General features: G+C 51.7%; 2 protein-coding genes across 2 annotated transcripts in view; both read right to left on the bottom strand.

Annotated features, from left to right (window-relative positions):
* Window positions 1–5,224, bottom strand: part of OXSR1 (oxidative stress responsive kinase 1) — a 64,645-nt gene extending 59,421 nt beyond the window's left edge. Inside the window, exon 1 of the mRNA XM_084281576.1 lies at window positions 4,994–5,224. Coding sequence (XP_084137702.1) covers window positions 4,994–5,063 — 70 coding nt within the window. The 5' untranslated portion in view covers window positions 5,064–5,224. The remainder of the gene's footprint in view (window positions 1–4,993) is intronic.
* An 8,526-nt stretch (window positions 5,225–13,750) lies between these two features.
* Window positions 13,751–24,067, bottom strand: MYD88 (MYD88 innate immune signal transduction adaptor). The gene is made up of 5 exons (XM_084306905.1): window positions 23,691–24,067; window positions 20,188–20,319; window positions 19,421–19,601; window positions 18,697–18,788; window positions 13,751–16,770 (listed from the first exon to the last, which is right to left on the bottom strand). Exons 1-5 carry the CDS (start codon window positions 24,064–24,066, stop codon window positions 16,616–16,618), a joined length of 936 nt encoding a protein of 311 aa, XP_084163031.1. The 5' UTR covers window position 24,067; the 3' UTR covers window positions 13,751–16,615.
* Between the last annotated feature and the right edge of the window lie 1,440 nt (window positions 24,068–25,507).

The raw sequence follows: 25,507 nt of genomic DNA, 5'->3' as shown, positions 1-25,507 counted from the left end.
CGCACCCTTTTCAGAACTCAGAGCTGGAATTAACCCCGGATCCCACGAAAACGGATTTACAATCCACCAAAGACCAAAAATGAGCACGAGCCTTAAACCTGACCTGGGACAAAAGGCAACCCGAAGTCTCCCACGTGGGCAGAGGCCACCCCAGCTCTCCACGCTCCCATCTCCCCAGCAGAGTCCTCGCTGGGGTTCCCAAGGGCCAAGTTCCACCCGCAGCGTTCAGTTCCCCCTCCTCTTAAAAAAAACCACAGCAGCTCTTGACAGAAAACGGATGAAAATTGAAGGTTGGCGAGGAACAAAAGTCTTCCCAGGAGCTTCTCTGTACCCAGCAGAAAGGCGTTCTGATTTGGCCAAGCCGTGAGGTGCTCCCCGTGCTGCCCCACGAGCACGCAGGATAAAACTTCAGTGGACGTACGGAGGGCAGCTCCAGCTAATTTGGAGAGAAAGTGAATCAGCGCTCTGGCTTTCCTCTGATTTCACTCGCAGATGGGATTTGTGAGGCTTTTAGGGCTTGCTGAAGACAGCCATCCCCTACAGACCTGAAGGGGTCTAAAAAAACCCTAGCAAGGCGAGTTAGACCCTGGTTTGGTAGAGGTCGATGCATAACCAAGTGGTTTTCTTTTTTTCAGTGTGGAATTTCTCTTGCTTGCACACCAAAAAAAAAAAAAAAAATCTGTTCAGCAAAAAAGTCTGCGCGCGGTGACTCACATCAGGAAACAATGATCCTCGAGAACCTTGGGGAGTGGTGCAAGAAACGGCTCCAAAAAAACGTTGCTGGATGTTGTAGCTATTGTGTCCGGGGGGAAAAAATACGGGATCCTTTCGTTTTATGCTTCGGATCACCGCAGATCCCCACCTGCCTGCATTACCTGGGTAGGAACGAGGGATACGAAGCCTGGGTTGGCTGATCCAAGAACCCCATTAGCGGTGTTTGACTTCATCCACCAGAGTGCCGCGTGTCTCCCACTGAAGTGTGACCCCATAAAGACCCCGCAGTGGGTCTGAGCCGTGCCTCCAGGCCTCCCCCTGCCTCCAGGCAAGACGCTGGGAGCTCCGTTCACCAGAAACATCCCCTCTGTGCTCCTCCAGGTGAAGTCCCGGGAAGCCAGGCTCCATCATCACATCTCCACTCAGCAGGACGACAGGCAAGACTCATCTGGAACACACCAGGATCCCAATATTTTGGGGATTTTGTAACACTGGATTCCAGGGCTCGGCAGCAAAGCTCTCCGATGAGCACCCCGTTAGCACGTCCGTGGCTGAATTCGCTGCTGCGGAGATTTCCGATGGGTATCATCCACGTGAAGGGAAATCTTCCAAGATGGTTTGCCCCAAAATGCAGTTTAAGTAATTTGCTAACTCAATTAGCACCCAGCACCGCTGCCTGTCAGGAGAAAAGATTTTCTCTCCAGCCACCGGCTTGCCAGCTCTCAGCGAGATTTTTGGGTTAAAGCGAAGCTGTTTAAATGCTTTTTTGGTGCTGAACGTTTGAATTGGCACTGGAAGCAGCTGCCACACGGAAAGCAGCCCTGGGGAAGTGCGAATTGCTGCCCCGTGGAACACCCTGTATGGGTTTTTTCCCCCCTTAATGCCCCAGAAGAGCTGAGAACAGCAGGGAGGCTGCCACGCTGCTTCCCTAATACCACGTGCTCCTTGCAGGCAGCCACATTTGTCATTTTTGGTCCTTTTTGTGGCCTCCACCTGCTTCATCGGGTGTTTTATCCCCCCTGAGCACGCAGCAGAGGCAGCACACGGGGCACACACACCCCCTGCATTCACTTCCCAGGGGAGTGCCGCAGCTCGGCCGGTATCAAAGGTCTCGGAGGAAGGAGAGGTGCCAAGGAGGGGAAGGGAAGGCGGGGGGGGATGCCCAGAATTGATTTTACGTCAGCTTTAACTTCATACAGAACGAAAAAAAAAGGCTTCTCCACCAGCTTTAAGTGGAAGAAGTTGACGGCGAGCACAGGGAACCGGCATCTCGGTGACTTCACCCCCCTGAACGTGCCGCAGGAACCCATTTGTCTGGCCGGGCTCGGGGAGGAGGAGTGGGAAGCCAGGAGGAAACGCTAAACCAAAACAGATGGCACGCAGACCGAAGCCTGAGCGCTCGGTTTAGCTTGCAGGCAGTTGTGTTTTACAGACAGCTCCGCGTTTTCTTGAATGGGTGTAAAGCAGGCGTAGGGGGCGTCAGTGCAGGAGGCAGCTCCCGAGCACCAGGAGACCACGGGTAGGTTGGTAAAATCTCCGCTCCCCCAAATTTTAGCTCTACGTACCTGTAAAAGAAAGCTGCTCCCACGCGTGTGCTCACCTGTACTGCTTGGGGAAACCCTGGCTGGAAAACTAAACCTTAAATTGAGCTCACAGACAAAAGCCAACTACAGCCATTAAAAAAAAAAAAAATAATTATTTAGCGAGTCTTTGCTTCAAATTTTTCAATTTCAGCTGGATTTCTGCGGGGAGAAGCAGCTCCCACCACATCTGCTCGCCCAGCCTGTGCAGGAATCTGTCGGGGGAGAAAGGGAGCAGGAACAGAGCAAGGGAGATTCCCCCTGCTCCTTTATCTCCTGCTTCCAGCTCTGTTTCAGCCTTTTCGGAAGCCGAAGGCCAGCTCTGATCCTGGGCACCGGGAGGGATTGAGGCCTCGGGAGGCCGCTCAGCAGCTGCTCCCCACCACCAAGGGGGGCAGAACAACCACGGCCATTAATCCGTACCTCTGTAACGGCGTGAGTCACCTCTGCTGCTGAGCAATAAGGTGATTTTTTTTTCTTGGTATCAGCCCGAATGAGGAGGGCAGGTTTGCAGGAGTTCCCTCTGCAGCTAGGAAACGTGCTCCTTTATTCCCGCACCGCACAGCGCGGGGCCCTCCGCGCTACAGGACAGCCCCACGGCGCTGTTTTCAGGCAGAACAAACCCAAATTAAGGAATTTAACTGCACGTGGATTGCTTTTTTTTTTTTTTTTTCCTGATGTGGGAAAAAGCCTGAGCTGGTAACCCCCTGAACGCTGCACTCTCAGCTTCAGGAGACATTGTTCACCAGGAAACAAGTGAAATCCTTTAAAAGCACCGGCGCGAGGTTCGGCCCTTCCCACGCCGGGTCCTCCCTTTGTTCCCTGCCGAAATACTTTTACGGCTCTGCAGGAGTGAAGGGAGCTCAGAAACCTCCCCCCGAGGCTTCCAGGGGCCGCGGAGCAGCCCAGCTCGGTGACATTTTGTCCCACAAATCGCAGCCGTGCTGGGAAGCTGGCGTCACATCTCCATCCAGGCCGCTGGCAGGCACGGCGATGTTTGAAGTGAGTGAAAGGAGGGGGGGGGGGGAGGAGAGGCGGGGATGGCGGAGTTAAAAAGAGAAACCAGATGTCTGCAATCCGCACGGCGCGCCCCAGCGGGGCAGCACGAGCCTTCAACGAGGGGATGACATCCCAAAAGTCACCCCACGGGACAGGGGAAGGGACAAAACGCTCCTGGCCCCGCTGCTGCCCAAGCTCGGGGCACGACCGCAGGGGCTGCGAGTGCTACGTCCTCCTCGTAACGGTGTGGGGCTGTAGGATGGGTGTTTTGGGCTGTAAAATGTGAGTTTGGGGGCTGTAGGATTTGCATTTTGGGACTGCAGGACGTGCTTCTCCTGCAGTGAGCGCTCCTAGGAGCAGAAGGGCATTTCTACCCCTTCTGTTCCCATCCCACTCTGCCCCCCAGCTACAAAGAGGCAGCTCAGCTCACCCAGCCTCGCACACCGAACCCCAAATCCCCTCTTTGTGTGACCACAGCACCCTTTATGCCATTTTGATGCGTCCTACATGCAGGGACCGGTCCCTTTCCTGGGGATCTGGGAGCCTGGCGGTGTATCAACACCCTCCTGCGGGGGAAAAGCCACGCTAAAAATTAACCTCTTGCCTAGGAGCCAGGAGAGCAGCAGGAGAGGCACCGACCTCACGCTCACCTGTGGCACCACCTCGGCCGGGTCACATCCTGGCCCTAAAGCCATTTATCCCTCAAACAACCCCCTAATTAAGCAGTTGGGGCAGGCGGGGGGGGGGGGGCCTCCGGTAACCAGAAGGGAAAAGAGAGCAGGAAAAAAGAAAAAAATAAAAAAGATTTAATGGAGAGCAAGGGCTGGGGCCTCGAGACGAGAGGACAATGAATGGAAAGGCAGAGCGGCAGCACAACGAGGCTGGATGGTGGCAGCACGAAAATCCCACCCCACATCCCCCGATGGGACCACGGGGCTGGGGGGGGGAAAAGGAGGTGTCCCCCAAAATGAACGGGGCTGCTCGGGAAGGGGAAATGTGGAGTTTCCTTCCAAGGAAGCCCTCAGGAAGGATGTGGGCAGGAGATGGGGGGGAGGGAACACCCCCTTCACAGCCACATGCGGGGAAGGGGGGCACGGGATGCCCCTAAAAGGGGGGTGGTGAGCCCGCAGGGCACCCCCTGACCCCAAATCCACATTGTGGTGAACCAGGAGGGGGTGCAGATCCCCCAAACCCCCCCCCCCATATTGCAATGAGGGGCAAACCCCATAGACCACATCTCCCTGACAGGAGGGGGCATCCTCAGGAAGGAAATAGGGTGCCCAGGCACCCCAACAACAACACGGAGCCCTCAGAAATGGGGGTTGCAGCCCCCCCTCATCCTCCCCAAAAAAATTAGGGGAAGGGGGCAGCTCCCCCCTCAAAATTAGGGGCTGGGGGCAGCCCCCCTCACACACACGACCCCAAAAATTAGGGGAAGGGGGCAGCTCCCCCCCCTACAACCCCTCAGAAACACTGGGGGGCACCTCCCCTTCACACACACACACCAAAAATTTAGGGGGCGGCTCCCCCTCACCCCAAAATCGTGGCGAATCCCCCAAAAAAACCCCGGGGGGCGCCTCCCCACCCTGAGAGGGAACCGCGAGCCCCCCCCCTTCCCTCATCGCCCCCCTTCACCCCCCGGGGACCTTCAGCCCCAAAATTTCGCCTCAGCCCCCCAAAATTTATCAAAAAATCCTCACCGATGACCTCCTGCAGCTCGTAATCATCCTTGTTGATGGACCAGGGCAGCGCGCTGGGCTCCTCCGCCATGGCTGCGGTCCCCAAAACTGAGGGGGGGGACCCCTGAGGTACCGAGGGGAGGCCCTGAGGTACCGGGGGACCCCTGAGGAGCGGCCGCGGCCCCGAGCCCGGCCCCGCCGCCGCCTCCCGTCAGCGCCGGCCAAACTTTGGCTGCTCCCTCCACCTGCCCATGCCCAGAGCGCCCTGACGTCAACCGCCGCCACGTTCGCCTCGTCGTCGTCGGGGGGTGGTGATGGTGGTGAGGCGGCGGCGCCATCTTGAGCGCGGCGCTTTCTCACCTCTTTGGGTTAATTCGGGGTAAAAATGGATTCTCCGCGGCTCGCTCCGCCATGATTACTTCCGAAATGAGCCCCTCATGCAAAAACCTGCGTAAAAAGTTGTATCAAGGTGTGGGAAATATATAGAAAGGGAGGGTGGGGATGCCACACACAAGATGGCGGCCGCCCGCACCTTCCCCCTCCTCCCTCAGAGAAAAAGCGGGAGGATCACGGCGCTGGAACCGGGATCTGAGCAGCGATTGGCTGCCGGCCGCGCAACCCGCGGTTTCTATTGGTGGAGGGGGTTGTCAATCATAACCCGTCCTTCTGCAGGGTCCCTGCGCCCGTGGGGCCTTGGGGTGGTTGGGGAAGCCCTGAGGGGAGGAAGCGCTGTGGGGGTGCCCCGGGTACCCCGTGTGTGGGGTCAGAAACCCTCCTGGGAGGGTTTTTAACACGTTGTTAATCCCCCTTCACACAATAACAGAATCATTAAGGCTGGAAAAGCCCTCCAGGATCATCTGGTCCAACCATCCCCTACCACCAATGTCACCACTAAGCCATGTCCCCAAGCACCACGTCCAACCTCTCCTTGAACACCCCCAGGGACGGTGACGCCACCACCTCCGTGGGCAACCCGTCCCAGTGCCTGACTGCTCTTTCTGAGCAGAAATGTCTCCTCATTTCCCTTCTGAACCTCCCCTGGCACAACTTGAGGCCATTCAACCCCAACATTGAGGGTTTGCTGTGGGAGCAGAGCGCCATGTCAGCCCCGAGGCTGCGTGCAGCGGGCCCCACGCCTTCATTTCATCCCCACCCTGGCTTCAGGATCCATATTCCTCGATTAAAAATAGGGCCGGGGGTATGAAGGGGTCGGGAGGTCGGGTTTTCCCCTCCCCGTCTCCAAAGACGAGCAATTCTAAGGTTTCCCAGCTGCCAGGTGTTTCTGCACGCTCCACTGAATTTCAATATTCGGTGACCAATCCAACACCTGTGCCTTATAGATGATGGCTTAAAAGTCTGTAGCTGAAGCACTGAAGATCTGGATACATGAAGTGTTAAAAAATAAATAAAAATTAAAAGAATGAGGAATGCGGGACTAGCCCGTACCATGAACCCACGTAGGCCGCTGTCTACACATTTAGGTTTAAAGTGTTTACAGTTTGGTGATTTATTCTTTACTGACATAAAACAGATAAAAAAACTGCATCTCTTGCTATTGCCAGGCATAGTAGTGTTCATCAGGAGAATCTGGCAAGATTTGGGATTTCTGTGTCAGGTTTCATTGTTCTTTTGCCAGTTCCTATAGCTTGACAGGAGATGCTACTGTGAGGCAAAGAACATCAGCTATACATATTTTTAGCTTATTAGGACAAATTCCTGAGATACCTCTGATGAACCAGGCTTTGTAGAGGACCACAGCACCCTGCCAAACGCATGGTGTGACTCCAGGATTTTCACTCCTGCTACCTAACACAGGACAGCATCTCCTTCTTCCCAGTCTTTTTCTGTCCTACAGATGCAAGAGGCCAACGGGCCCACCTCGGTGCAGTTTACAGACGCTGAACAAAGATGGTCTCTGTCCATAAGGCCCAAAAGCTGTTCGTTTTTCCTAGTTGTCTGCGTTAAACATGCCTCTGCCAAGCAATATTGCCTATTTGCTAAATATGCTTTAATTACTGCTTGGAACCGTCTCTCTGATCTTTTAACTATGCTATAAAAGCAGTATTTTGTAGCAATTAAAAGTAGGTTTTTACCCCAGAGCATGCGCTCAGGTGGCCAGTGTCATGTTTCTGATAGTAACAGCATGGTAAAAAGGGATCTGAGCCAGGCATCAGCAGCAAAAAAAAGATGGAGGCCCTGATCCTGAAAGTATTTAAGCACGTACTTTAAGCCTTTCTAACCACAGTGATGCATATGCCTAATTTTACCACAGTGTTTATTTAGAGCCGGAATCGTATTTTGAATTCTCTTGGTTGAGGTAGAAGAATCGCCGCCTGAAGGCAGCGCGAGAGCTCCTATTGAATTAGGTCAATGGGACAGGATTAGGCCCACAATGAACCCCGTTCTTGGTGAATTAGCACGGGCTTTGATCAAAATTAAAACCTGAAATGTGAACTGACGAGACCACCAGTGGCCACATGAACATACGCGAGTGAATGGGGGATTTTCACTCTTCGGGTCTGCAGTGAGATATGCACTTCTGTGTTTTTAAACCCAAATCTCTCACTCGCGTAAAATTTGGATCCCACGGATTTTGTAATATATTTTTTTAAATGACCATTTAATGAAATTTTAAATGAACACTTTGGATCCCTCAAAAGTCAGACGTTGCTGTCGCATTCATTCATTCACACATTCATTCACTCAGCGGGTTGTGTCAATGGCAGTCTGGTGAAGGATGAAAAAAGGGAGCTGTCTTCCACGAAGATCTTAATCCTTAGCCCACTTTACACCTTCAAGCAGCACCTTCTCCTGTTTCACCATTAATATCCTGCTCATCCTACTTTTCCCGATTTGCTCTATTTTGTCTGTCTCGTGTAGGTTGTAAGCTCTTCAGGGCAGAGGAAGCGGCTCTATTTATAAACCAGCCTGTGAAGTGGTGCTGCTGAATCAAGTGGTTTGTTGCAATAACAAGACATTTTAGTAGAAATCTGAAGTGGAAAAACTGTTTCCTGTGTATCCACCTCCGGGCTTTAGGAGAGGCCGAGAAGTGGAAAAACTCCAGATTTCTTTCAGGTGGGAAGGCTGCAGGCCAAGGGAAGCTCTCACACCTGGGCTTCCCGTACTTTTTGAGTTAAACTAAAATAAAACATCGCAGCGATTAGTGCGGGCAGGCCCCACCTCCCATTGATTTTGCAGCTCAAAAGGGCTTCCTTCTGACACCCGGGGCACATGTTCCCCATCGACGTGCCCCGAGCCTCTGCAGGGAGCGAGAAGAGGCAGGCACACACACGCATGCACCAAATGCTCTCATTCTCGTAAGGCACATGGTTTCCTGCCTTTGTGAGCCAATTACTGTTCCAATTAAACTTACTGGCACTACCCAGCCCTCTGCCTTTTTTTTTTTTTCCATTCAGGTAATGTTGGCTATCATAAAAGCGATGTTGAACGGATAGCGAGGCGGTTCTGATACTCGGTGCGCAGAAGTTACTGCCTCTAGTACCTGTAAAACCTGCGCTGGCTGGTAACACATTTTATCCTCGTCATAAGGGCAACCGTAAATAAACCTCATTTACACTTGGATTACAGAAAACGAGTCTGAACTCGTTCCCTTATCAAGCCATTGCAGATTGCATCTTACCACTCACGCAGCCTCTCAAAGAGCTTCTTTGCTCCTTGGTACGGCTGAACTCGCAGCCGCTCTTTCAGAGCAGCCGTGCAGAGGCATTTAGTGGCCCAGTTCAGCAGTGTTTCGGGCCACGGCATTTACTGCCACATTTCTAGTTCAAAGCTTTTTAAGGCATCATAAACCGCTGTTTGTAAGTGACTGCGCATTAGCTGCCACCAGTCCTGCAAACAACGGCAGTGAATGTGCTTATTGCACTGCTTGGTACGGGCCTGGGCTGCTAAAGCAAGAGGAAGCCCCACAAAGCCTGTGTGATTGCATTCACAGCAGCACGTGTGCAGCGGCGAGCAGAATGCCTGACCTTGTTTCCCTGCAAAACTTGCCTGCTGGTCTTTCTTCGTGGAAATACTTTCAGGTTTATTGAGGGAATCGTACTCATTAAATAGCAGCTGGTTATTTAATGAGGAACGAGGTGGTTTGCTCTCTAGGCAGCAAAGGCAAGAGTGTACATTGTCTCCAGGCATTTTTCACGGCATTTTTTGCCCAGGATCGTGCAGTGGAGTAAGGAGGAGTGGTTTAAAACCCTCTGACTGGAGAAAGTCTTTCATAGTGGTTGTTTTCAAAACACCAGTGCCAGTCTAAACCTCACAGACAGGTTTTCCTAAATGCTTCTGTGTAGCACCTCCACCCCAGCGCTCAGTGCCGGTGTGTAGGGCATTTAAACTCACCTTCGGGGTCACTTTGAAGTCAAGTAGCTGAAGGCCCGGTTCTAGCAGGTGGATTCTGGCTCTTACAGCGTGTGCACTGAAACCAGATTTCGCTCAGCAAACACACTGCTGGTCCCATCCCACTGCCTCTCTGCAGAAACGCTGCGTTGTTCTCTCCCTTCCTCCCCCAAAAATCCCCAGATTTTAAGCATTAGGAAACAAGCAAAGAGCGTGTGAACAAGACATTTTTGTTCTTCTTACTCTTTTTTTTCAACATTTATGCTTTTTTTTTTTTTTAAGTACACAAATTGAAAGCCAATTAACCTTGTCTCTAACAAATTACAGCTTTGCCGTCTCCTCTAAATCTAATACAAAATTGATGCTAGGTTTAAGGAATAATTATGACAAGATCTTGATTGCCACGTACCTGAACCACAGCTTAATAATCTGTTCTTGCCTTCTTCTGGCTAACAACAATGCTGTGTGTTTAAAGAAGCTGCTGAAAGACGTTTCTCTTGCTCGTGCTTCTTTAACCCCCAGGAATCCAGCTGTCTCCTTGGAACAGCTCATCAGGGCAGAATGGTTTTCCCACCGGCCTTTTCTGTGGAGGCTAAATCAGAAAGGATTTGCTAAACGGCTGAGCAGGACAGGGGGAATAAGGATGTGTTTCAGAGCTTTTCTCTTCTTCATTAAAAGCACAACACAAGCCTGATGCAAGCATCCAAACCCTGCTGCACCAGCGGGTGCACCTGGATGGGCTCCTCTTTTGTAGGTTATGAGGAGAGGCCAAAGATTGTTGGCTCTGTTACATCAAGCATCGTGGGTGTGCCTCTATTTAAGGCCATTTCAGGCATTTTATTATTCAGCAAAACTCTTCTATCAAAATCCAGATATAATTCCTAACAGAAATCAGCTTAATAATGCCAGATTGCCTCCTTGCTGTTTGGTGTTGCAGCAAAGAAGTCCTGAGTGTCCATGGGGACTTACATCGTATCTCAAGAGCTGGTTGTGGCAGGACTGAACAAAGAAAGCAGTCTTCGGGGAGACAAACTGCTGCTTTCAGGTGATGCTCCATGGATATTCTGGCAGCTGGGAGTTGCCCAGGCCAAATCTGCCCCATTTACAGCTGGCAAACTTTGAAGAAATAAAATAAAACATCTTTTGTGGCGCTACAGGGAAGCAAGATGAATTCACTTTAAAAGGCAGTGAGAAGGGAAACCTTAGAAATAGAAAAGATCGGGATGAATATGATTTAATTTATTTTTTGCCATCTGGGAATGAGGAATGTAAGGGAAGATATCTCACAAATATCTCCCTGAATCCAGCTACGCTGAGGCCAGGCGAGGTTAGTGGTTCACAGGAACAGATCCTAATGCCATGAGTTTGCAATCACAGTTTAAGAGTTCAGTGTAACGGTGACTCACAGCTCATTACTGTGTCGATAGGAATGTAAAGAGATCTCGTTTGAAAAAAAAAAAAAAAGAGAAAATAAATCTGTTTGGATGGTTCGCATCCTTTCCTCCCTACTCATGGATTCCTGTGTCACTGACTGCGGGCTGCCAAAAATAGGCTGGCTTTTTGTGTAGCCCAGGTCAAGGAAAACCTTGACTAGGAGGAAATATTTACAGCGAAAGCTCCCTGCGAGCGCAGGGGTGTTTTAAAAAGATGGGAACTCTCGAAGTATAAGGAGGTGTTTTGCAGGAAGGAGAAGAGTTGATGGATCCCACCAGCTCCCTGCTTTGATGTTTAGCATCACGGGGAGGTGAAAATTCACCTCGCCATCAGACGTAGGCTCAAGCTGTGCTTCTGTCTCCATTTTACCAGCAGGAGAGGAAGTTTCAGGGAGCAACTCAGGACTGACAAGGAGCCAGAGAAGAGCCACAGAAGAAGCATCAGGTGAGCTCTAAAATCCGAGGCTGTTTTGCAGTTGCCTGCTCTTGCTGAGGTCTCTTTGGATCCCCGAGAATCTGGGAGTTGACGCCTGGAGCATCTGGATGTCTCGGTAATGAGGGAAGCACTCAAAGCTCCCCGGAGAACAGAGAAATGGAGAAGGAGGCTCGAAATGAAAGGAGGAGTCCTTTCATTTGCAGTCACCTGAAGCCGTACAAATCGTTTAAGTAGGAGAAGGGAACTGGGGGGGCAGGAGCAAGGTGTCTGTGAGTTACGTGCACTCCGTCCCCACCCCTTTGGGAAAAAAAAAAACCCGCATGGCACCTCGGAAACAAACTGCTGAAGTGTGAAATCAGGCGGCAGGGAAAGCTGTCACAGAGGATCAGAAATGGATTTAATAGGAAAAAAAAAAATTGACTGCTGCATAATTTGTGCAGATTGCTGGGAGAGGGAGGGCGAGAGATCCCCGGCTCCGGAGGGTTTAACCGCGCGCACCGTCTGGCGCGAGGTGCAGAAAGCAAGATTTCGTAGCCGGCGGTTCGACGTGTGCTGAATGCCTCCTCTTCAATACCCGACAATTAAAATCGATGACAAGATGCTAGGTAACAAAGGGAGATGACTGATCAACATGCATGTCTTGGAGCTGAAGGAAAAGCCGCCTGCCAAGAGCCGCATGCTGATGAGGGCAGATTTCTGAGAGCTCGGAGGGGAGATCTTAAAAGCTTCCATTCCCAGCGCTCGATAAAACAATGCAGCGAGCCAGATGCCAGACGCTGTGCTAGGAGAGGTGAAGTCACCAAGGAGGCTAAAGAATAACTGCTAGGAAAAACAGGGGATATTCGTTTTTAGGGGAAATGGCTCTGGAGGAAAAACCGTGATATTTCTCTTCCTTGCCTTTCTTTCGAAAGATCTCAAAAGCTACTGAAAAATTTGTGTTTTCAGTATCATTGTTTGTTTTTTTTTTTTAATACCCTTGTGAGGTTTGGAGATGCTGATGACGTTTTAAGGCCAACGCCCATTTTAGTCCTCAAATTTCCAGCAGATTTCCAAACATTTCTGCAAATGTTGCTCCGAAGCAGCCCTCGTGGCTCGCCGTGGCTCGGGCAGCACAGGGACCAACACACGTGGCTTTTCAGGTTCATTTACCCAATTTTCCCATCTTAATGGATTTTTTTCTTCCCGAGGTGGCGGCTCACAGGCTGGCAGGCGAGCAGTTAAGCACCTCAGGACGTGCGGCTCCGAAGTCCGTTCTGCTGACACCGACAGAAGGCGAGCGTGGCCGGGGATCGGAGCCAGAAAAACGCTGCGAAAAAAATAAAAAAAAAAAGTTTGTGAAAGTTCACTTCGTCAGAATGACCACGTGGGCCCAAACATATTCCCTCCAAGTCCATACTTTTCACCCTAAGGGGTGGATAAAGTCCCGTTTTATCACCCTGTGGGGTTGATTTCCTCAGCAAACCCCATCGGGTTCGTACCGTGGCGCCCTCACGTTCCTACTGGGGGTTCTTCTCCTCCAGCTCCTGCACCTCCTGGCCTGTGGGCCCCTCTGCTCTCAGCGCAGGTGAAAGCAGCAGCAAAACCCACTGACCTTTTCCCCCTGCAGGCTGGCACCCGGCCTGCCTCATTTTTTTTTTCCTCCTTCATGTGACTGCACGCTCGGGCTGCGAGCAGAGCAAAACCTGTCCGGCCCGGGCCAATTTGGGTGCTTGGCAGTCGAGGAAAGCCTGGCACGTTTCTCCCGGTGTTTCCGTGCTCCCAGCCTTCTGCCACCTGCGTCCTTAACCCCCCAGGTGTGCCGGGAAGAAGTTTGGAAGGAGAAACTGCACCAAACCGTGTCCGGAGGGCAGGGACAGCCCCAGCTCTGTGGGCAGGAGCAGGATTTGGGAACGGCGCCTTGCGTCAGCTGAACCAGGAGCAGTTGCAGAGGGGAGTTTGTTGCTCCGTCGGGGCAGTGCTTTATCCACCACCCTCCGGCTCAAAGCTCGGAGCATTTTGCACCTTACCCAACGCCACCAGGTGAATGCTGTCCTCCACAAAACGAGGGGATGGCGCTGACATTCCTGCCTCCCAGCTGCAAAAGGGAATGAAATTGAAGTTCCTTCTGGCACAGGAAAAATGGCAGAGGGAAAGGAGCCACCACAGCCCTGACCCCACCGGGCTCTGAGCTAGTTTTACGCTTAAATACAGGCAAAAATCACCCAGATCACTGAGTGCCACAACATCACATCGAAAGGGATGGTGTTATGGACCGCGAGGCACAGGTGGGTGCTACAAAGGAGAGGAACCACACGTCTCTGAAGTACAATTTCTTGGTAATTTTCTTGCTGGTGTGACACAACGACACCTCTCCCCATTCCAAGCCTTCCCTGAGGAAGCTTTTTTAGGCAAAACAAGAAAAGAAAAAAGAACCAGCCCGTATTATTCCCCACTAACGCTTCCTTCTGAGACCCAGGATATATTTTTCCGACGCCCAGGAAGGAGGACGCTCGGCCCATGGGGGTTTTCTGCTTTATTTTACAATGTTTTCTCACAGGTAGCAAAAGTTTGCTGGCAAGGAGGAAGAACCACAGAGGTGTTGGCTATTTTCAGAACGCCTGTACAACACAAACGCGTTTCTAAAATGCATATCAGGATAGAAATATAAACACATCTGTGTACGTATAAAAATAAACGATTTGGTATTAAGAGATTCAACGAGGACAATTTCGGGGAGGGAAAGAAACATAATTTAAAAAAAAAATCATCATTTTTAAATCTCTTTTTTCCAGGTGTTGAGAACGGCGACCTTCCAATAAGCACCGAAGAGGGGAGAAGGGAACCGTGCTGCCACGGAGCCGCGTTGACAGTAAGAGCATTTTGTCACCCACAGGTGTCACCCTGCATAAAGTCAGCGTGCCGAGACAGATGTAGAAATGTCACAAGTGCATACATTGGGTTTTACTCGGAAAGGACTGACATTTAAACCACCTATTTTACATCCTAGGGCTACTGCTTCGCTTTGCAACACCCCCAGCCCCGAAGCGCAGCACCAGGACCCACGCAGAAGGGCTGGATCTGCCTCCAAACCTCCCAAAGTATTTTAGGTGCATTTCCCTTAAAAGAGGCTGTGAGAGGCAAAGGAAAAAAGCCCCGGGCACTCCCCATCTTCACCCAGGACTCACTCAGGCCATGAAAATGAGCAGTCAGTGCCTGTTTCTCCTTCGTGGAGCAAGCAAGCTGCTCCCTCCAGCTCACAGCACAAGCCCTGCAGCTCCCGAGCTGGCAGCACGGAGCATTGCCTCCCTCTAGCGTCTGGACCAGAGCCTCCTGCTTTTGTTCCTGCCCCTAATAAGACACCGGACGAGTTCTTTCAGCCCTCAATTCGAGAGGAATCTGGTTCAGTCCTGTGAGTAATGACCCGTAATTAATGTTGAGAGGCACTCTGCAGTATGGGAATTCACCAAGCCCCAGGAGCGGCCGGGGATCAAGCAGCCTCCAGAAACTCGTCCGTAATTAACATTTAACCATTATGCAGAAGCCCCGAGGCAAGCAGCTGGCTGTTTCTGCAGGAGAGGCCCGAGGGCGATAGGACACGAAGAGGAACTATTTAGAAACCCATCATCAGCTCAACTTTTCTCCTCCCGTGCCCGGGGGGCTTCTTATTGGAGCCAGGAAGATGCAAATGTCACCTTGGCACCATGGCAGCGGTTGTGTTTGTAGAAGGGACTGAAAAACACCCAGTTTGCAGTCCCAAACTGCCCTGATGCTGGCATAAAACGTGTCACCAAGCGTTGCTGTGCTCAAATCAAGGCCTGAGTGCTCCCAGCCAGGAGGGAGCAGCAGCCCCCGGTGAGCCAGTATTAATTTCTGCTGTGGGTGAGGAAAAGAAACGTGCACGTTCCTGCCTGAGGAACTCAGCCCTGGTAATGCTTTAAAACATCTTTAAAAACTCACATCCACCTTAAAAATGTAAACTAGTAAACCATTAAGCTGTAAAATCAACAGGAGGCAGGGGCTGAAGTGAGGAACAGAGAGGCAGAGTTCAGACAACTGCAGAGACACGAGCAAGCTTCCCCTCTTCCCAATTAGTGGGTAAATATTTACTGAAAAGCTGTTTCATAGACCAACAGGTCACTTGAAAGCACTGCTTGGGGCAGAATTCTTGCCCACACATCAGTGACTCTGCTGGTTAACTCAAATATGCTCTTTCCTATTAAGGGCACATTATCTTTTATAATTTAAACAGCCCCATCTATAATTCAGTACGCTTTTAATTTGATATTTATCCCCGTGCCTTTGAGGCATCCCAAAAGCTGATGTACTTCTGGCAGGCTCTTATAGGTCACAGTTTAAGAGCCGGACCCACGGAGGTGCCCAGCTCTGTTCCTCTTCAAGTCAGTGAGTAAAAGCACCCTGCACCTTGTGTAGCGAGGCCTCCCCCTGAAAATACAGGTTTAAAGACTGATTCTCTAATAACAAGTGTCTGGTGTAAACGTTTAACAAGGCCTGGGAGTGTAAAATCCTGGTGTAAGACACGCTGCTTAATCAGATGTCACCTGAACACGGGCAGACACGCTGCAGGAGCGCGTCCTTCCTCGCAGTTCTCGCTTCAATAAGCAAAAAAAAATCACTTCTGTCAAACCTGAGGAACTACCTCAGGAAGCGCTGGTGCCAAGGGATTCACGCTGCAAATGAACACGGAACGGGAATCCTGTCAGAGAGCCTAAGGATGGAAACATCCGCGGAAAATAAAGCCGAGTTCAGTGATTCTGCATCAGTTCAAATTGCAAGGATAACAGCTCCGATTTTCCTGATATTGCTAAGAACAGAGGTAAAAAACCAGACCAGAAGACGTGGCCGATTTTGGTGCCACAGTCGGTTGTTCTGCTGGTGCTGGCCATTCCCAAACTAGGAACTGGAGTCCGAAGCCTCCCCTCCTGCAGATCACCGAGCAGCCGTGGGGTTTCACTGACGTGTTAACAAGAAACCAACCCTAAACGTCACTGTAGCCCGTAGAGAGCTTTTAAAATAGCACGGCAATTTTGTTTACAAAAGCCTGCAGTTTGAGGCATTTCCTATCTTACACCAGCATTTCATGTTCCCAGGTTTCACTAAATGCTTACAGTCGGCCTTCTCGTGTTAGTGACTCAGTTTTTAAATGTGTATTTCCTCCATCTCCAGTAGAAGTTCTTACTACACGAAAAGCCGGGCGCCGTTGCTCACCAACCCGAAGAGGAACACCCGGGCAGTTCCTTTATCTCCCCGTACAGGTTAAGAAAAAGCAGAAGAGAAAATTCTTTGCTCCCAGTCGCCGGCTCCAAGCACTGATGGTGAAGATCCAAGTCCTGCAGTGGTGAAAGGCACCGCGCGAGCGACACCGTGGTCCCGAAGGCAAAGTCAGGAAAAATTAAAAAAAGAGCAGCTGGAACTTGTAGCTTCGCGTCACGGCAGCATGAGGGATTTGGCCAGTCTTGTCCAGAACCATTTTTTGGTGCAAGGGTTGGTGTAATCACAGATTGTGATGAACCGCAGGATACTCGGGAACTCGTTCTTCATGGCTTTGCACTTCACGGGAATCAGCCGCTTGAGCCGAGCGCCTGAAAGGTGAGCACAGGGAGAGCGTTACACAGAGCCCCGCTCAGATCACGGAGTCACAGAAAATTTGGGATGGAAGGGACCTCAAAGCCCACCCAGTGCCACCCCCTGCCATGGGCAGGGCCCTCTCCCAGCAGCCCAGGCTGCCCCCAGCCCCATCCAGCCTGGCCTTGGGCACTGCCAGGGCTGGGGCAGCCACAGCTCCTCTGGGCAGCCTGGGGCAGGGCCTCACTGCCCTCACAGTGAAGAATTTCCTTCTAGTATCTAATCTAAATTTCCCCTTTTTTAGTTTAAAGCCATTTTCCCTCATCCTACCCCTGACCAAGAGTCCCTCCCCAGTTCTCCTGCAGCCCCCTTTAGGCCCTGGCAGGCTGCTGTGAGGTCTCCCCAGAGCCTTCTCCTCTCCAGGCTGAACAACCCCAACTCCCTCAGCCTGGCTCCACAGCAGAGGTGCTCCAGCCTCTGAGCATCCTTGTGGTCTCCTCTGGACTCTCCCCAACAGCTCCCTGTCCTTCTGGTGCCCCAGAGCTGAGCGCAGGCTCCAGGTGGGGTCTCAGGAGGGATGCTGTACGCATTTCCTCCTCACAGCAGCACACACATCACAGGACCCAGGTTTGGTCCCGATTTTGGGTCATCTCAGCACAACGCACCGAGCTCTCACCCTGCAGAGCAAGGTTCTCAATCACAAACCCTCTGCTCAGAAGGTCTCAGCCAAAATACAGCTCAGGTCCCACGTTTCATCTAGCCTGCATGATGTGGCAGCTCGCACTGAGCCCATCTGGGAGTGGTGAGGCTCTAACAAACTAAAGATGTAGAAAAACAAAGTGCAGTTTCTTGTCAAAAGCACCCAGGAGTACGGTCCTGAGTACTTCCAGATGTGCTTGGAGATAAAATCGGGACGCTCAGCTTCTCCTAGATGGTCAGCTCTGCTGGGTTATCTCCAGGCCTTTCTCTTCCTGCCCTGAATCCCTCAGAGAGGCCGCAGAGAGGGGCTGTGAGGGATCCCTGATAACAGGAGCTGCTTTTTGACAACCGTCCCTGTGACAAATGCTGCTCGAAGAAGCTCTGGAGAGGAAGCTCTCCCCTCACAGCTTCCCACAGGGACACCTGCCACCAGCACGAGGCAAGGACAAGATCTGGGAACTGCAGGAGGTGCTTCGGTGCTGTGTGAAGCCACCCAGTTCGTCACTGGGGTGAAATTGTGAGCGAGTCGTGTTCCTTCTGCAAGCCCGTACTCACACGCCTGTTTTTACAGGCAGAGCTCAGGTTTTACGTTCACACAGGCATTTTTTTCCCTTTTCCTGCTGGTGCAACACCTGAACTGAAAACTCTTTGCTGCAAATCCTCCTGGCTAGGGGCCGATGCAGTGCGCTTGGGATGCTCAGTGCATTAATGGCCACGACAGGAATTATCACGTCAAGGAAGGTGCAGCCGACTCCCAGCTCCGCCACCCGCTTCTGACTTAACTTCTGGCATGTCCTAATGCCACACCAAATCCCTCACCTAGAAACGAGGCTCGGTACGCAGGCACTCCCACAGATATTGCACCAGCTCCTCCTCCCCAGGAGCAGGGACGTATAAAACACGTATAAAACCCCTGTTAGCTTCAGTGGCTGCTTCTGGCGCTGATAAATCTGTTTGCTCAGGGAAGGGCAGCCCCAGGGCAGCCCCTGGGACTTTTACACGTCTGAGACATCGGTCGGTGGAAAGAGCCCGGGTCTGAGGCAGTCACTGCTTCTGTAGCTGTTGATTAACCATTTTCTCCTCTCTCACCTGTATTTATCTCACCTGTTTGATCACATCTAGGACCACACCTCATTCTGTGGTCACGAGTAAGGCGCTGATCTCAGCCGGAGCTTCAGATGTGACCGTAGTACAAGTTATGATGTGGAGAGGCAATTTGAAGTGGGGTGGTTGGGAGATCTTACCTGGGGAAAGGCTAAGGGCAAATTTGGTCTGAAAGTCGCACTCGTCGCTTTCCAGGTAATCGTCTGAAATGACGACCACCATCCTCCGACACCTGGAACCGAAGCAGTCAAGGGAGAAGAAAAAATAAAACGTCGAATTAGACGCTTCTCATCCTCACTGGTAAAACTACAAATGCCTCCAAATTGCTCTGATGGAGACATGAGCCCAGGAGCTGTGTTCCAGCAGGAATTAACTACAGGTACAGACTACAGACAGACAGACAGACAGCTACACTACGCACAAAAACTTGATTACAGACACACTGAACCACCACAAGATGAAATAGCAAAGTCCAGGTTGTCTGTGCAATCTTTATTTGGTCCTCTCTTTATCCATTATAAAAACGCCATCTTAATTATCTGCTCGCATGCTCCCTTTAATGACTGAGCATCGTTAGTGTGAGAATTAACAGGACAGAGCTCTGTTATATGACTGAATTCACCTCGCGTAATGAATTTGAGCTTTATTCGCCCATTTCCTGCTTCCATTCGTTGGAGGAGCCTGGCTGCAAACTGCGTGTTAGGCTCTTTAGGGAAGGCTTTGCTGCGTGCAAACTCCTGCCTGGGGGTTCTGCACAGAGCTAAATCTGGCAGGACTGAGGGAGCAAAAGAGCTCCGGAGGTCAGCATTTCCCCACGCTGCAGGCATCGCGGTGAAACCACACCGAGCTGACCCCTCTGCTCACCTCCTTTCTATAAGCTCTCCGCTGATGGACCACACGCACGTTCCTGGCAAGACGTCCCGGTCAAAGACACAGAGCTTCAGCTTGAACTCAGTTTGTTCCAGCTCCCTGATCATCTCCTGGACAAACTGGAGGTCTTTCTGACAGTAGCAGATGAAGGCATCAAACAGCTCCGTTCCGTTCCCTGAAACCACGAAAATTTTAGCTGTCATCTCCTCTAAATAAACTCCTGCAGCGAACATTCACATCTGGCAGCTCTCATTTATTTAGCACTCGTACCAACGTTAAAGCTCTTTATTTTAAGGGCCACGTCTCTCGGAATTAAGCACCTCAATATGGCCGGATAGTTTTCCACTGCGTTATTTTATTCCCGTGCCAGTTTCACTGCACGTATCGTAAAGTTTTTATGCCAGTCGAAGCCTGCGACAGTGAGAAGTAGGTCAGGCCCCGAAAGCTGAGGAGGGAAGCAGCAAGCCGGCAGGCAGATGCAGCCCAAGCAGCGCCCAGCCAAGCAGAAGGGCAGTTTGGCTGCCAGGAGGGGAGGGGAACAGAGCTGCCGTGGGTCAAAGCAGGCAAAGCCGCTGTGCACAAGCCCTGTGTTTGCTGCTCTGTGGACTTTTGGTGGGGACAGAGATAACAGCAGAAGCAGCCACCCAAACTCAGACCAGCCTTTTTGCTTTTCTGTGCGTCCCGCAGGGCTGTGGGGGGCAGCTGGAGGCGATTTCTACGCGAGGCATCGTGCAGCGCTGCGAGCGCGGGCAGGCACTCACCGTACGGATCGTCCCTGGTGGTGATGCCCATCAGCTCCGACGTCTTTGGCACGCTGCTGTCGACGGCCGGCACCTGCAGCGGCTGCTCGGCTTGCTGCTGCTTCCTCTTCAAGTACTTCTTGCAGTCCTCCTCTGCAAAAACACAGCAGCAGCGGCACGTGAGGCTCCCGTGATGGCGCTTTCACGCTGCCGGAGCTCGTCGAAACAGAACTCAAAACCTATTTCATGGAGTAAGGATGTTTAGAGAGTAAAACCCCGCCTGGTTTTTGGTGCCTGTTTGCGGACGTGTTGGCCTGGAGTTTATCTAACCCCTCCTCAAGCCTCTCGTTGCTGCCTCCAGCATCTCATCCAGCATTTGGCTCCTGCTCACTCTTGTTGTGTAAAGAACTCTCTTCTAATTGTTTTAAGCTTCAGCTCTGGTCTATCCCCGTACACTTTAAGCATCACTTAACCTACTGCAGGCTGCCACCGCTGTGATTCTGAAATATTTATCATTGCCAAATAACTTTGGGAAGGGGGAATCTCAATTAGAACTCCTCCTCTTTTTCCTTTTCCTAATAAACGTCACACTTCAGCTGATTTCACACCTCCAGCCTTCGTAAGCTGGAGCTGCAGGTCACGATGAGTGCGTGTGCTCATCACAAACAGGAGGGACGTGCAAAATTCCAGCAAGCCCCTGAAAAAGGCTTTATGTTCTCCAAGAGCTATCAGAAACCTTCTTGTGGCTCAGGCACTGGGATAACGGATAGGGCAAGGAGGTCTGCTGCTACGAATTTCCCAGCCAGAACAGCCCTGAGCTATTACAAACAGGTTTTGTTCAAAAACTGAAGTGGTAAATCTGATGATCAAGACTTTGGAGAAGCGACAAGAAATCCTGCAGCCTCCGCTACCCTGAAACGGGCAGTTACAGAAGAACTTGAAAGTAAAAGGAGATTTGAAACTGGCGATTACCAAAAAGATGAACCTCCCGTCTGCCTTCTGCTGTGCTTAATGTATAGAAATTAAAAGAAAACAAACAAGCAGCAGTCACAAAGCCCCAGTCACTCCGAGGGTTAGGCTGAAAAAGCGACAGGGATGGCTGGCACTGCAGCCCTGGCAGCGGGAAGGAGTGCCTGGAAGCACCCTGCCTGCAGTTGTGAGCAGGTGTTCGTTTTCAATGCATTTGCTGTCTTCTCTTCTTCTTTCTCCTCGTTGCAGAAGTGGCATCTGTGCCGGCCCGAGCTGAGTTTCTGCAGCTTGGTCCCCGGTTTGGTCACTTCTTCGCTCCCAGCTTGTCCAGGTGCTTGCTGGTTCACCCGGACCAGCCACATTCACAGATTTTTGATGGCTTCATGCTGTAATCTTATCGATTCCTGCAGCATAAACCTGAGCCACCAGTGAGCCTGAAAGGATGGAAGACCTGGATGGAAGTAATTTGGCATGGATCAGTCCCCAGCAGGAGTCACTGCCTGGGCAGGCACAGGTTAATGAGAACGAATAAGAGTCAAAGACAGTCAAACAAAGCCTGAAGTATTGGAGAGAAGGAATAAAAGGCGTTGGGGAGGATAAAACATGAAACCTAAAGTGCAAAAGCTAAGCATGTGGTCCTTGTAAGAGAGAGAACAGACCCACGCCCTGTCAAGCGGGAAAGCAGGACTTGTAACTGGTCAGGAAGACTTAAAAATCACTGAGTTTCAGCAGGAACCAGTACACATGTACCAAAGCAACGAATTTTACATCCCTAAAGACGATCGTACAATGAAATAAGCTGCTGAGAAAAATTAAACATAGGGCACTGCTGCTGAGATGGAAAAGCTGCCCCCTGTACCCGCAGGTAGGACGCTGGACCTGAAATGACCTGTGATAATCAGGAGGTAGAGGCCGTGCAGGACATCCTGAGGCCTGTCAAGTGACTGAAGACACCTTTGTGGGGTCAGCTGCATCGTGCCCCAGATCTGCTCCTCCCGTAACGGAAGCAGAGACCACAGGAACCTCGATGCTGATGTTTTAATCTTTGAGCTGAATCCCACAGCTGAAGTCCTAATACGTGAAGTCCTAGTTCACGAAGATGCCTTTCACATCAGGACATACCGCACGTGACAGTTTATGCAACCGTCCATTTTCTTTCTTCTTATAAAATAAATAGCTCCGACTTCTGCAAGAGTTTGGAGAACTAGCAACAGATTGCAGGGCCCAGCCGCAATCCTCAGCCAAAAATCATAAAAGACAGGAACGGCCACACTGGGTCAGGCTGTGGGTCCATCTAACTGTCCAAACAATGCTCAAAAACAGCTGTCTAAGGGAGAACAGAAGAATAAAGTAAACACAGAGTGATATTTTCCAAAATTAATCTTTTAGCTGTAATCTATTTGTAAGATCTATGTTGTGGACAACTCGCAGCTCAGACATTTCCTGAGCCAGTGGCAATATTTTTGTACCCAACAGCCCTCAGTGGGTTTTTCTTCCAAGAATTTATCCGTCTCCTCTTATCAGCATGACCCAAAGCTGGGCTCAACTTGTGGCTTTCCTGGAGCTCTGGCTCCTCCTGCTCACCCCGCTATTGTCTGTCCAGGGTCTGAAGAAGTCAGCCCACTGCGCTCCCTCCTTGGGGCTCAGCTGAATTTGGGGCCACGAGCAGCCTCGGTGAGCGATGTGTGCCATTTCTGATACCTCAGGTCCCTCACGCAGCTGTGGCTCACAAAACACTGATTTCTTTTTCCTTTCCCCAAAGTCTTCAGAGCGTCCTTCGCTGGGCAGAGCAGCGGGAGCACAGGGAAGCCCTCCGTCGGTTTGTAGTCAGGCTCTCCGCGCAGCCACATTCCTACAGCTTCAGCTCTTGCAGTAACAGGAAATGAGATTTGTTATTTCTTCATCGGTAACCCCGTAAACGACACGCCACAACACACGGCCTCAGAGCAGCCCCTGGCTTTGGAAGCGCTTTGGCAGTGAAGTTCCCGTCCAGTTCTCGCAGCCGGCTTCCCTGTGAACTCCTGTGATCGCGAGCAGAGCCTACAAAGCACAGGTTATAAAAGCAGCCGTGGGGCCTCCACGTTCACTGCTGTGTGCTGATTCTGCCTCATAATTTTTCGGTTTACATGGAAATGAACTTCCCCTCCTGGCGCCCTGACCCTACAGGCGGTGCTGCACACCCCGCACCCCAAATCTCCCCCTAGCACTGCACCACTCCCACATTGTTCAATATCTGAGCCTCCTCCTGGTCCAGGGTGCCGAAATCATCCTTGGACGTGCTGATAGGAACCGAGGGGGACCTCTGGATAAGATGAAGCTCGCGATTACTTCGCAGGGCTCACGGTTAGCAGAACCGGGGCGCCCTTCCCTCCTGAAAGCCCTGTGAGGAGGAACCGTCAAGGGGCTGCCACATCGCTGCGTGACCCCAAAAAAACCCCAGCAAGGAGCCGTGGGGCTCAGTTTCCCCTCACACCCCCTCTGGGGACATCCCCAGGATAAAACACGGCCCCTTTGTGCCCATTTCCACCTCCCCCTGAGGTACTCCCGCGCCTCACCCACGCTGGCCGCCAGGTCAACCAAGACGTCGTGGCGCTCCAGCTGCCTCAGCAGCTCGAGCAGGCGGCCCACGGTGGCCCCGCCGGGGCAGCGGCTCTGCCACTCGTCCAGCAGAGCCCCGGTGGGGTCTGGCAGAGCCTCCAGCCGCCGGATCTCCAAATATTCGCAGCCCAGCTCCTCGGCCAGCGCCGTCCAGTCGGCGGCGGCGGTGGTGCGGGGGTTGAGGTAGAGACCGAGGCGCCGCCTCACGCCGTAGTTAAGAGCCACCATGGGCACCGCCGCCAGCTCCGGGGGGAAAAAACCCGGAGCCGAGCCCGGAGCCGAGCCCGGAGCTGAATCCGGGGTCGAGCCCGAGCTCGCCGGGGCCGTGGCCATGGCTGGGGCCGCTTTCGGCTTCTACTTCCCTCCCCCAGAGCCTTCCCGCCCCGCCTCGCCTCACGGGGCAGGACCCGCCTCTGCCTCTGCCTCTGCCGCCCCCGGTGGGAGGCGAAAGGAGGAAGGATCGGCGCTTCAGGAGCCTTTATTATTACTATTATTATTATTATTAATGTATTTTTTTTTGCCCAAATAGCACTTCAGGAATCCACATTTTGTCTTATTGCCCAGCTCCAGGCTTCTCCAAAGGATCTGGGGGTGCTGATGGATGCTCGCCTGAGCGTGACCCAGCGGCGTGCCCAGGTGGCTGTAGAGCTCAGGGATATGGTTTAGTGTTAGGTCAGAGGTTGGAGTCGAGGATCTTGAGGTCTCTTCCAACCTAGAAATTCTGTGATTCTGTGATCCTGGCTGGTAGCAGCCAGCAGGAGCAGGGAGGTGATTGTTCCCCCGGGCTCTGCTCTGTTGGGGCTGCACCTCCAGGGCTGTGCTCAGCTTTGGGTCCCTCAATACAGGGACATCGAGGTGCTGGAGTGTGTCCAGAGCAGGGCTAGGAGCTGGGGAAGGTGATAGGACCAGAGGGAATGGCCTCAAGTTGTGCCAGGGGAGGTTCAGGTTGGAAATGAGGAGACATTTCTGCTCAGAAAGAGCAGTCAGGCGTTGGGACGGGTTGCCCAGGGAGGTGGTGGAGTCACCGTCCCTGGGAGTGTTCAAGGAGAGGTTGGACGTGGTGCTTGGGGACATGGCTTAGTGGTGACATTGGTGGGAGGGGGGTGGTTGGAGCAGGTGATCTTGGAGGGCTTTTCCTGCCTTAATGACTCTGTGATTGTCCCACCCAACACCCAGACCACCAGATTCACAAGGGAAGGCTGACAGCTGATGTACACATAATCTCCGTGTCTACAGTTGTGCTTCTGCTCTTTTTCCACTCAAAAGCTGAGGCACTTCTGCACATCCAGCTTTGGAGCTGCCAACTCTGCATTATTCAATTTGTTTCCTTTTGACAGATCTCGCTTTTGTGCTCCATGTTGGCTGTCTTCTCAAGGCAGTCCTGAACCCCTCTACCTAAATAACTAAGAGATTTAGCAGGGTTACGGGATTATTCTTTACCAAAGAGGTCCGAGTGGATCCCTAGTGGTAATAAATCCCAGAGCCGCGTCCCTTCTGCTGAGAGGGGCCTGCTTCTAGGCACTAGACATCCCCTGAAGTCTCACTATCTGTGGATCTCTGTTGCGTCAGTGGAAATGAGGAAGATAAAACACTCCAGCAGCAAATTTTTTAATTGCATAATGAGCAGTGGTTTAAAAGCTTTAAGAATGAAAAATCAGCATAACAAAATTTGCGCTAAATGGTTCTTTCTGAGTACCTGCTGCACAAACCAGCTGCTCCAGTTTGTAAGAAGAGGTAGAAATTGAGCTTGTAACAGCTGTAAGGAACAGTGCCA

Source organism: Netta rufina (genome assembly GCF_964035555.1).
Source record: "Netta rufina genome assembly, chromosome: 2".
NCBI lineage: Eukaryota > Metazoa > Chordata > Aves > Anseriformes > Anatidae > Netta > Netta rufina.
This window is presented reverse-complemented; position numbering and strand designations above follow the sequence as displayed.